The 13,292-nt window shown below is 35.2% G+C and overlaps 1 protein-coding gene across 4 annotated transcripts in view; it reads right to left on the bottom strand.

The window, feature by feature from the left end:
* The window catches only part of LACC1 (laccase domain containing 1), a 66,930-nt gene that overhangs the window by 51,615 nt on the left and 2,023 nt on the right, over nt 1-13,292 (bottom strand). For 2 of the 4 annotated variants that reach the window (XR_010937013.1, XM_067713612.1), the window contains exons 3-6: nt 12,541-12,719; nt 11,253-11,418; nt 8,023-8,248; nt 6,709-6,869 (exon numbers count right to left, since the gene is read on the bottom strand). Coding sequence is in view for 2 of the 4 variants with exons in the window: in XM_067713612.1 (XP_067569713.1) it covers nt 6,710-6,869; nt 8,023-8,248; nt 11,253-11,418; nt 12,541-12,719 (731 nt within the window). In the remaining 2 variants the exon portion in view is untranslated. Of the gene's footprint in view, nt 1-380; nt 5,678-6,708; nt 6,870-8,022; nt 8,249-11,252; nt 11,419-12,540; nt 12,720-13,292 lie in introns of those variants that run through there. The other 2 variants (XR_010937012.1, XM_067713611.1) reach the window with 2 other exon arrangements.

Genomic DNA, 13,292 nt, shown 5'->3' with positions numbered 1-13,292 from the left:
TTTGGCAGTCCCATTAATTCTCATTGAAAAACACTAACTTTTACCATAAACTGCTATTAAGCCATACACTTTTATTCTATTCTATTCTTATGCCAGAGGGTGGAAGTTCCATGTAGTTTTTCATTAAAGGAATCATCATACCAACCAGATTCCACTTAATAAAATAGAAAATGTAAAAGTAAGCTTATTATTTTAGGATAGTTATTTAGCAGAAAAGTGTGGCTCCTTATTGTTTCCTATTTTGTGAATTATAGACCTCCTGTGTTAATATAAATGGCATATAATCCTCATATTCTTCATTCAAACAAGAATCCAACAGTCAGATATGTTTGCTTTCTCCTCTCCACTCCCCACACCATGCATATAAAAGAATGAGTTGACAATGTTCATCTTCTGCTTTAATAAAGAAAATTGAAATGTGTACATTTTCTAAACAAAAATTGTTACTTTAAATATTACTAGCAGTGCAAGAAGTTTAAATTTTTAAAAATTATGGCTAAATTTCAAACATTCACGAAAGTAGAGAAAACAGTACAATGAACCCCCAGATAACCATCGCTCGGGTTTAACAGTTCAAGATTTTGCCATGTTTGCATCATATCCTTATTACTATCATTATTATTGAAACATTTGGTAGCAACTGGCATGTAACACATCAGTTTACTCCTACACAGTTCAATACAGATCAACATAGATATTTTTTACAGAACTTCAATATCATTAACCTCTAGAAAAACTAATGATAATTCCTGGCATCATTTAATACCTAGATCATATTCAAATTTTCCCCAATTGTCTCAAAAATATGTTCTATAGTTTATTTCTTCTCATTGGAATCCAAACTAGGCCCACTCATTTCATGGGACTGTTAGGTCTAATAAATTTATTTTAATCCAGAATAGTCCCCCTCTTATCTTTTTTTTTGGTAAAATGATATAGCCACTTTTTTATTTAAAAAAAATTTTATTGAAGTATAGTTGACATATTGGTTTCAGCTGTATCTCCCACCCTTTTTAAAATTCTTGACCAGTTTCAAAAAGTGGATCACTTTTTTACCACCCCAAATTTGTGGTATCCTTTAACTTAATCCTCCCTCCCCCATATTTCTTACACATTGATAATTAGCTCTAGAGCTTGATTAGATTCAGGCTAAAACAAGTACTTAAGGAAAGTGAAATAATAGGGAAGCACTGGTAAGATGTAAACTGTAGGAATGTATGATGCAAAAATAAATAAGAAGAAAATAAAGGAAAATAAAAATTCAAAACTCAATTGTCACCACGAACAGGTCTATTTTCTACAGATGTTTCTCATGGAATGAGAGTACCCTTTTTGTTGTTGTTAGAAAGGAATGTGGTATTTTGAGCTACTGAATCTGCTAGAAATTTTAATTGTTTAATAAGATACAGTAACTGGACACCCCAGTCTTTTGAGAACTACATAAAAGAAAAAGCCTGCTCCAGATACAGAAAGGACATAGCTCACCTCAGGCAATTGGCACAGACATAGGGAGCGTGATGTAACCATTTCTTTCTCTACGAAGAAAATGTGTCTACGGAGAGTATGAGAAGTTTGTCTCCACACAACTGACATGTGATCATTGTGAGTCCAAACCAAATGCATTAATCCGGAAAAAGCAGTACTGGCAGATTTCTTTTTCCTTCATTAAGCAGTGACCTCACACGGAACAATGCATTACTTACAGCAGTTGCCTCATCTTTGAAATCACAAGTAAAGTTTAAAAACACTGCCTACAATGGAAATGGACGTGCTCTAGACCAGAGCTCCCATAAACACATACAGTGAGCATAAGGACCATGCTTCCATTCTTTACTGCCCGATATACAAAATTTTTATAGAGAGAAATCTATGATTCCACTGCATCCAATGTATTTTGTGTGACTTTACAGTAGCTGGGGCAAAGAGGCTATGCACCATACATGGCACATACTTCTTGTTTACCATTTAGCACACACACAGATCCATGTCTAAGATTGGTGGCACGAAGAGTTCACATAAAAGGATGGATACATCGGAAGTATAACTTTAGGACAACTGAGTGAAAACAAAGATCAAATCCTACTTTGAGATATAAAATGAGTTCATATGTCACTGTCCTCTTATTTCCAGCTTCTGAATCCATGGGTATCATGTATGTTTTTGTCATGTGACACAGAATAAGCTTCTTTGAATCCCTCCCACCCCCCAATCTATTTACAGAAGAGGAGTTACTGGAGATTCTGTAGAAGTGAGACCCAGGTAGGTGAGGATTCCTAAATGTTTTTACCTACTTGAACTATAATAAGTTGCATCTACAGTAAGAGCTATATATGTGTTTTGTACAAATAAATAGAGATTAAGATTGGTTCAACTTTATACCAAGAAACAGAGCAGAGCTACTTGTAGAAATACTACCTCCTAGTGGAAAGATGATTTTTTCCTTTGCTTTATAAAGCAATGGAGTATAGCATATTTAATCACTATGCTACTCTTCAGAATTTAAAATTACAATTAGATAAATTTTAGTTCGCTAATTAGCACCTCTAAAAAATCATGTCATGAACTCTGATTTACAAACTTAATTTATCGTCTTACTAAAATGACAACTTATATTTTCTATGTGCAGTTAGTAGTAGTGCTTAGATTGAAAACAGAACAAAACTTATTAAAAGTCATCATTGTAGTTACACCGTGAAAGTCCCAGAAACCTATATACAAATGCTTAAAAATGAGAGAGATCTTGTAGAGGCAATAAGATATGACTATTTAACAACCAACATTCTGTTTTTGAGTTACTGAATAAATACTTTTCACTCAGTAAAACAGCAAGGAGACAACTTTTCATTCTATGCTTTGACACAGATAATGCAAAATCATAGATAATCAAACATAATTTTTATTTGGTTTTGGAGTACTTTGATACATAAAGTAAAACATGGCTGCCTAATACTCTGCATTCAACAAAATAATATACAGTGAAGAAGTGGAAAATTATCCATCTTTCTCAATGGAATTATTTCTTAATCTTATTGTTATCATGAAACAAGAGTATTTTACATGAGTTTGATTGCATGAGTTTGTCCTATGATTTGTATTTAATGCCTTCCCTAAATTGGAAGAAATGAGGTATTATATATAAATTTCACACTGAGCTATGAGTTACATAAAAGAATTAAACAACCTTACAACACATATCACAGTATTAAAATTGTTGCTTTATTGAATGTCACTTTCACTGGATATTAAATATCTTGAGGGCCATAACTATAATTTTTAACCTACCCTAGCACCTCAACAAAATTTTGACTGAGTGGATGAATACGTGATATTAACAAAAAGTTGCAAAAATTTAATTTAGATAGCTCTGATTAACTGTAAAATCTGAAATGACATTTGGAGTCACAAGATGTGGGTTCAAATCTTACTTTATCACAAATTATGTGATTTTAGCCTCTACCTGAACGAGGCTCAGTTTTCTCATCTGAATAAAAGGAATAGCACCTGACATGTACTTCAAGGTACCTGTAAAGGTAAAATGAGGTAATGGACTTGAAAGTCCTTTATAAGTACCAAACAAATGTAATTTTCTGCATATTCAGGTAAGAAATATATGTATGAAATAAGAAATCTTTTTAAGGTACAATGTGACAATTCACATTAAAAGTATGTACCATACATACCATTTTTCCCAAGTGAAAACAGCCTAACTCCTCTCTTCAGCCTACAAATACACTTAAGACTACTCATCCCCCCTACACACACACACACACACACACACACACACACACACACACACACACACACACACACACACACACACACACACACACACACACCATGCTTCAAAATACAGCCCTCGGTGCTTTATTTTCTCCAATAAATACTAGCGAAGAAGGGTTGACACTGGTGCATCCTCGTCCTCAAAGAACTGAAATCTGACTCCTCCACCATGACCTATAGAACAGCTTCAACATGGTTAATCCATTGGTTTCTTCTCATTTTCTCTCTGAAGATTTCTTTTTTTTTTTAACTTACTTATTTATTTTTGTATTTTGGCCACGCTGAATGGCATGCAGGATGCGGACCAGGGATCAAATCTGGGCCTCCATAGTGAAAGCACCAAATCCTAACCACTAGGCCACCAGGGAACTCCCTGAAGATTTCTTTTCCTCTCATATCGATGCTGGCTTCTTTCTCCAAAATGACTATACATTTTTTTCTTCTAGGATCAATCGTTTTGACTGGTTCAGCTTCTGGCTCTCCAAATGCAAGTGTTGCATGAGGTTTCATCCTTGGACCTCCCTTCTTCTCACTCTATGTTTCTACGGAGATGATCCAGCCTATTCCAGCAGACTCGGGCATTGCCTCTGCATAGCCAACTCCCAAATTGCTGTCTTTTTCGCAACTCCCTCCCAGGTTCCTGGTCTCTATTTCCAATTGTTGACCACATAATTTCCATCTGGATGTACTTCAGTCTTTGTGTCAATCTCATCATCCCTCCCCATTGCCCCAAACCTCCTCCCCATCTTTGCTGCCACTCTAGGTAGTCAGCCAAGCAGAGACTGTGGAGGCATCAGGGACTTCTCCACTCTTCCTCATCTCTTACCTCCATGATCTAGGAACAGGATCTGCAGATTCCATCTCTGAAATGTCTCGCTAATTCATCTACTCTTGCCTCTGTTTTAATTTCCACTGCATTCAGGTTTCATTATTTCTTTTTAAAAGTATCGTGACTGCCTCTTAACTAATCTCTCTGCTTTAGTCTCTCACAAGTTAAATCCATCCTGTTAAATATAATGCCAAGGACATAAAAACACTCTCCTACTTTCTATGCCTACTCTTTGCCTGGAAAATAAACTCCAAACTCTCTCACAGTATTCAAGACCTGAACTAATCTGTTTCTAACCTGTTTTTCCAGTAACTCCTGCCCACACCTTTCTCTTTGCAGAACATGTTATACACGTACAGCTTCACGCCCTAGTTTATGGTATTCCCTCTACCTGTTATGGCTGTTCTTTATTTGTCAAAAGCCTATACATCATCTTTCAGGCGCATGTGGTAAATCATGTTCCCTGTAATACCTTCTCTATTCTGCCTTTCACATAGAATTAATCCTCCCTTCTCCTGTACTCTTTGGCTATTAAAATTAAAGTGTTAGAAGTGTTTATCTCTTCCACTGCATTAGACTCAAAGGGAAAAAGTATTACTCATCTTGATTTCACCTATGATTCACACAACACTTGACAAATAGAGGCTACCCAATAAATACTAAACTGAATAGACCTATTCCTGATTTACATAACAAATACAGACTACAAACTTTAAGAATAATCCTTATCTGTGTAACATATAAACTATTGGGTTGGCCAAAAAGTTCATTTGGGTTTAAGTAAAAATAAAAGACACATTTTTCATTTTCACCAAGAACATTATTGAACAACGTATTCATTAACTGAGCAAACCTTTTGGCCAACCCAATACATCATATTAATTTTGTGTCAGTTATAGTTAGAATCAATGAAATCATTTGGCTTTGGATAATAATGAAAATATATCTGAAAGATGAATTATTCATTATAATCCTTTTGGTTTTAAGTATATCAAACAGCTAAATTTCTCTCTTACAGTTGGTTTGGAAGGAAGCAGGAAATAGTTATGCAAAAATCCAGTCAAGTATCTGTAAAAATACATAGAAATCAAATATGAGGCGGCCATTAGTAGTGCTATTAAAATATCAATGTAAGAATCACTAAATCTATCAAAGCCTTTTGTATATTAAAGAGTTAAAGACATTGTAAAGCCTAAAAACGATATTAATTCAATTAAAAGTAACCTTAAAGAAAATCAGGTATATGCTAAAGGGTCAGTGCCAAATCACTGTCACAAAATATTTTTTGTATAACTAAAAAAAAAAGTCCATCTCTAAGAAATACTAATTTAATGAAATTACGCTAAATCTTGCTCTATGATTGTAGCTCAAGTGTCAGCAAACTATACCCTGTGGACCAAATCTTTATTTTGTAAATAAAGTTTTACTGAAGCTGGACATACTCATTCATTCCTGCTCCTGTCTGCTTTTGCTCTACAAAAGCAGAGTTGAATAGCTGAGCAGAGACTACATGTTGCACAAAGCCTAAAATATGTACTATCTAGCCCTTTAAAGAAAACTGACCAACTCCTACTATAGATAATCAGCTGGAAATTTGGTTGTAAAACCAGGCTGGTCTGTGTATGTATTATCATTATAGAATTTCGAATTTTTATGTAAAGATTTCTTCTCAAAAATTAAAAGAATTTAAAAAAGAAAGATATAAAGATGTTATGATAGAAAATATACGGATGTCAAAAAAATATATACAGATGTCAAAAAAAGAAAATATACAGATGTCAAGTACATAGGAGAGTTAAATGGCATATATAACATGATTTTTTAATGAAAAAATTATTTTATTTTTATACTTTTATATATACTTATAATATATTCTTCATTAACTAGGAAAAGAAGTAGCTGCTCTTTATATTAGAGTATGTCACAGAAAATTAACTGTTCTACTACTATTGCTTCACTAAAGAGTAGAGAATTAATTCTTCCTATAGGAATAAATAAGTAAAGTTAAATATAATTAATTATTTTTTAAAATGAGGGGAGGGAAAGGTGGAAAGAGGGAGGAGAAGGGAGAAGGAGCAGGGAGAGAGAAGCTACTATACCTCATTCTCTAATTGATATGAAGCCAATTTGTGTACCAAAGTTAAGGCCATCTCGGACATGGGAGAAAAACTTGTCAGGATGACAGGAGGTACAGAGGTTGAGATCTTGGTTCTGGTCCTGAATATTCTGTGGTAGAATTCCTCCCTGTTCTAGAAGAATCCTTAGGATAAAGATTTTTCAAAAGACAGAAAGTTTACTTTACCAACAGCCAAAGCAATATGGAAAAAGTATGGATATTGGTGTAAAAGAATCCTGGGAAAGATCTGCTTGGAACAATGCAAATTGTTATTCAGTTACAGAACAAGGACAAGTCAGGAAATGGTAGATTTCACCACCATTAATCATCTAAGTTCATATGTGAACTGTATAACCGCCATATTGTCCTGCAGACATGATCTGGGTATAGGATTCTATAAGCAAAATCAAGTAATTATTTAAGAAGAAACTTTTATAAGCAAAATCAAGTACTAATTTAAGAAGAATCCTGAAGACAAGATTCAATTGATTCAGACAGAGCGTGCTTTGTAGTCATCTGGCTCTCCCGCCTCCTTTCCTTCTATTAACCAGATTTTTCACAGAAAATTTGCTTCTCTTTGAACACTTCATGGTATGAAATATGACTATAAATTAGTGACACTTATTTCACAGGTCACATTTAAGAATCAATTTCAATCCTTTCTACTTATGTACTAAATGAGGCAGAATCTGGGTAAGGTTTTGCTGACTGGAAAAGAAACACGATTCAAATCAGACATCAATTTTCCTTTGTAGAAATGACAAATAATTTTTATTATCTATTAATAGCAAAATTTCATAAATTCAAAAATGCAAGGGACCATAAAAAACTTGAAAGTATCTATGTGTTTATATTATCTAGTATTTTTGTTGAAAAACATATTCCTCCAGTTAATTAGAGAATAAGAATAATTTTAAAATATCAGTTTCCTGATAGTTTATTATATTTAGGAGAATTTAGCTGAGGAATGTCTGTGACGTGCCATTCTTTTCTATAAAAAGTGCCAACTTTTCTATATGAAGTTTAAGTAGATCTCTTAAAATTAAATGCCAGCTGTTTCTTCCTTCACTTTTAAATCAATAAGAGATACCAGATCAAAAGACTGCTGTTATTCAAACTTCAATGAGAAAAGATTTCATATTTAAAATTAGTTTTTGTGTAAGTGTATATGTCAGCTACTTAAATATCTGCCACCTGAATTTTTCTTGGAGTTACTAATTGTTTTCTAAAATTATCTTCATTTTAGAAGCAATAAGCAATAATCAAACTTGCAGTTCTGGACTGAAATCAAGCATACCTCGTGGCTTTACGGATGTCAACATAGGGATTTGGTGAGCCAAAGAGCCGTACACATCCGGGATCAAGATTATGAAATGCCTTTGCTGATTCCCTTGGAAGAGTAAAACAGCAAGGTCCTACTGAAGGCCCCAGTACAACAATAATGTCTTCCAAACTACAGCCGTATTCTGCTATCATAGCATTCACTGTAGCCATAGCAACACCTAACAAAGTACCTCTCCAACCTAGTAAATACGAAGAAAAAGAGATAAGCAAAGTTAAAACATAAGAAAATTTCATCATAATTTATATCTAAGTTAAAAATGAACAGAGTCAGTTTATGTATTTTCGAAGTCCAGAAATAGTAAATGAATCACAAAATTAATTAATTAAGCCAAATAGTCAACTAATTAATTAAAATACTGGGTTTTAAATGAGGTATATTATACAAAGCACCTGACACAGAAGAGACATTTAATGGGAGGTCCCTTCCACTTCCTTTTTAAAATGTTCTATACTTTCAGTTTCCACTGGAATTATATCTTCTTAGTCTTCTCTCCTTCACTTTTTATGCACACTTTTAAAAATCGTGGGAAAAAACACATAACATAAAATTTACCATTTTAACTGTTTACAAGTGTACTCTTCAGTAACGTTAAGTCTATTCACATTGTTGTGCAACCAATCTCCAGAACTTTCTCATTTTGCAAACTAAAACTCTATGCCCATTAAACAAGAACTTGGCCTTTCCACCTTCCCCAGTCTCTGGCAACCACCCGTCTTCTTTCAGTTCCTATGAATTTGACTACGCTAGGTACCTCCTATAAGTGGAATCATATAGTATTTGTCTTTTTGTGACTGGCTTATTTCACTTAGCATAATATCCTCAAGATTCATTCAATGTTGTAGCATGGGTCAGGATTTCCTTCCTTTTTAAGGCTGGATAATATTCCATTGTATGAATTTTGCTTATCCATTCAATCATGGATAGACACTTGGGTTACTTTCACCTCTTAGCTACTGTGAATAGTTCTGCTATGAGGATGGGTGTGCAAATATTCTGCCAACATCCTGCTTTCAATTCTTTTGGATATATATTCAGAAGTGGAATTGCTGGGTAATATGATAATTCTATTTAAACATTTTTGAGGAACCATCATACTGTTTTCTATAGGAGCTGCACCATTTTATACTCCCACCAATAGTGCATTATGGTTTCCATTTCTCTTCACCAACACTTTTTTTTTATAGTATTAGCCATCCTAATGGGTGTGAGGTGATATCCTTGGTTTTGATTTGCTTTTCCCAAATTATTAGTGATGTTGGGCATCTTTTCACATGCTTGTTGGACATTTGCATATCATCTTTGGAGAATGTTCTATTGAAGTCCTTTACCCATTTTTCAATCAAGTTGGTTTTTGTTGTTGTTGCTGAACTGTAGGTGTTCTTTATATATTCTGAATATTAACTCCTTAGTAGATATACGAATTGCAAATATTTACTCTCAATCAGTTGGGTTGACTTTTCACTTTGTTTACTGTGTCCTTTGATGCACAGAAGTTTTTACTTTTGACAAAATTCAATTTATCTATTTTTACTTCTGTTGCTTGTGCTTTTGGCATCATATCTAAGAAACCATTGCTTAATCCAAGATCACAAGGATTTACGATTACACTTTCTTCTATGAGTTTTAGAGTTTTAGCTCTTACATTTAGATCTTTGATCCATTTTGAGTTAATTTTTATATATGACATAAGATAAGGGTCTAACATTATTTTTTTGCATATGACTATCCGGTTTTCCCAGTACCATTTGTTAAAGAAACTGTCCTTTCCCCATTGTATAGTCTACGTACCTTGTGAAAAATCATTTGACCGTATATGCAAGGGTTTATTGCTGGGATGTCTATTCTATTCCATTGCTCTATACGTCTGTCTTTATACCAGCACCATACATACTGTTCTTTTTTTCTTTGCAGTACGCGGGCCTCTCACTGCCGTGGCCTCTCCCGTTGTGGAGCACAGGCTCCGGACGCGCAGGCTCAGCGGCCATGGCTCACGGGCCCAGCCGCTCCGCGGCATGTGGGATCCTCCCAGATCAGGGCACGAACCCGTGTCCCCTGCATCGGCAGGCGGACCCTCAACCACTGCGCCACCAGGGAAGCCCATACATACTGTTTTGATTACTGTAGCTTTATAACAAGTTTTGAAATCGAGACGTGTGAGACATCTAACTTTGTTCCTTTTCAAGACTGTTTCTTTTATCTTTGATACTTTTGAATTTAATGTTTCAAAACCCAGGAAGTAGCAAATAATATTCCCGTTTTATATCCAGGAACTAAAACTCAAATTTTAAGTAACTTTTGACAATGTCACTGACTTCTAGTCATTCATTACTTTAGCCAGATCAAAAGAAAAATGCACCACTTTCTTATTTATCTATAGTCTAAAATGCAAAGTAATTGTTGATTTACAAGCAGAAGAAAATCTAAAAGATCATTCTTCATTTTACATAGACTCATAACCACTGGATAGTCTAAACAGTATTTTTTAAAAAAAATCACCAGAAAACAAAATTCCATTAACACAACACAGAACCTAAAAATTCTTTGTTCTTATCTTCAGAGAACAGCTAAAGCCACTAGACTACAGCATATTAAACTAAATGCGGTTTTCCAAACATATCTTGCTTTTTCTTACCTCCACACCTTTACACATGCTGCTGCATTTTCATAAACACCTTCTGCGACCCAACATGTCTCAACTTCCTATTCCCTATTACCTGGACTTCAAGGGTTCTCAACTAGAGGCAGTACAACTCCCTGGGAGTGTTTTGAAAAGCATGGAGGCTTTTTTTTTTCTTTTGGTTCTTACAACTCTGAGTGCTACTGGCATGAAGAATTTCAAAAAGCCAAGTAAACTTGGTCTGCAGTCAGCATAAGACTATCTTGCCCCAAATGTTAATAGCACGCCTGCTGAGAAACACTGGCACCTAGCCAAATCCTATAAATCCCCCAGGAATCAGCCTAAGTACTGCTTTCTTTGGGAATTATACTCTGATTCATATAATTTAACTTAGGGACTCCTTTTATCTGCTCCTGTCCTAAGAGTCTGCTAGCTCTTCCCTATCTTTACACTTATCACCATGGGTAGTAATTAACTATTTGTAATATCCATCAGAAAGAAATTATAACTTTTCCCGTACCAAAAAAATTGGTAAAATCCTAGATGTTTAATTAAGTACACTTACCAGAGTGAGCAACCCCACATGCTTTTCTGACAGGATCGGCAAAAACTATCGGTATACAGTCAGCACCAAGAGCCGCTATTGTGACTCCTCTTTGATTTGTGGTGATTCCATCGTAAGATTCAGGCTCCTTCCTTCCCATAATCCAGACATCATTGGCATGATCAGTCTAATACCAAAGATGTGAGAAAAAAATGTTTTGAAGATAGAGTTTCTCATACCATAAGCTTTTCTTAAAGTACGCATCTTGTACAAAATTATATAACCAGTTTAAGGTTACAAGCGTTCATTAAATATATCAGGTCCATATATGATAAAATAACAAACTTACGTATTTAACTTTATGATATGATAATCTCTGCATATTTTCCTCAAAGGAAAGCAGACTTTTACATTTAACAAACATTTTAAAAAATTCAAAATAGTCCATCCATCATGAATACCTCCCACTAGAGATGGGTAAATCTCTAATTGCAGTACTTTCCACAAAGTACTAATTTACTGAAAGAAATTAAATTTCCAAATCAATGATCTTTTTACTTTTCCTGGAGTCAAGTAATGCTGGAATTCTGTAAGAAACAATTATCTCATCAGTTGTACCCGAGTTCCTCCTAGTGTTGATTAATAATGGGTTTTCTCTCCCACCAAGCAGGAACCTTCCTTCTAAATCAAAAAGGGCAGTGGTACTATACTCTGAGAATTCACTGTACTTTTAGATGTGAGGAGCTCCAGATGAAATATATATATATCATCATAGAATTGATCTTTAGGTTATGGTATACAGCTCTAAGAAAAATAATCACAAATACTATCCTAAATCTTAGATAAAACACTAGATGCAAAAGTTAAATAACTTATTTAAAGTCCACGTAGTCATTAGCAGAGTCAAGAATATACTTTAGGGACTTCCCCGGTGGTGCCGCGGTTAGGAATCCACCTGCCAATGCAGAAGACACCAGGGTTCGATCCCTGGTCCGGGAAGATCCCACATGCCACGGAGCAACTAAGCCCATGCGCCACAACTACTGAGCCTGTGTTCTAGAGCCTGCAAGCCACAACTACAGAGCCTGCGCACCACAACTATAGAAGCCTGCACGCCTACAGCCTGCGCTCCACAACAAGAGAAGCCACCACAATGAGAAGCCCACGCACCGCAAGGAAGAGTAGCCCTTGCTCGTCGCAACTAGAGAAAGCCCGCATGCAGCAACGAAGACCCAACACAGCAATAAATAAATAAATAAATAAATAAGAATATACTTTACATCTTCCAAAATAGGAAATAAAATTGTACCTTTATTCGGTAAAATTTCTTCACGTTAAATCCTGCTGCATTCCCCAGCCTACGCAGATTTTCTTGAACAACAGCCTTGGGATCTCTCCGTTTGGAACTACTGAAGAGGTTGAATGAGCTAAGAGTTGGTATGTAAGATATCCCACCTGTTCTTGTAGTAAATCCATGTATGAAAATATCTGTTGAAGATAAACAATGAAGATTAAAAACATGACATACAAAAGACTATAAGCATTACAAACCCAGTCTCTCATTAAGACTTTCGCTAATCACCTCATCCTGCATTAGTTTATCTGCCTTCTAATTTCTACAGTTCTTTATACCTCCACCTATTCTTACGACATAATGCTTTGAGTTTGTTTTACCTTTTCTGTGGGATTATTGCTCTTCAAAGGGTATCTTTTGTCCCATTTGTCTTTGTTATCCCAATAGCATATAGCTCACAGTAAACTTCATTCTTCTGTGAAAGCACCAATGAGTTAAGGTTTCAGAATTTCTGAGTAGGAAATGCTTACGGTCATAAATCTCATTTAAAAGGAAGGCTGGGGGATTTGTCTTAAAGCTGAATTCGCATAAAGAGAAATTATTTACTTAGGGTGGCTATCCCTTGACACCCCTGACACTACAAGGCAATGCATGACACTCCCATGTTGTAACTGATGCTAATGAACACATAAATTCATAACAGTCTACAAAAGAAAGAAGCAAAAAGAGGTGAACAACCTGTAAAGAAAGACTGGCTTTTCACATCC

Source organism: Pseudorca crassidens, chromosome 18 (assembly GCF_039906515.1).
Source record: "Pseudorca crassidens isolate mPseCra1 chromosome 18, mPseCra1.hap1, whole genome shotgun sequence".
In the NCBI taxonomy this organism is placed as follows: Eukaryota; Metazoa; Chordata; class Mammalia; order Artiodactyla; family Delphinidae; genus Pseudorca; species Pseudorca crassidens.
The sequence above is the reverse complement of the archived record's forward strand: the minus strand, read 5'-3'. Positions and strand labels throughout refer to the sequence as shown.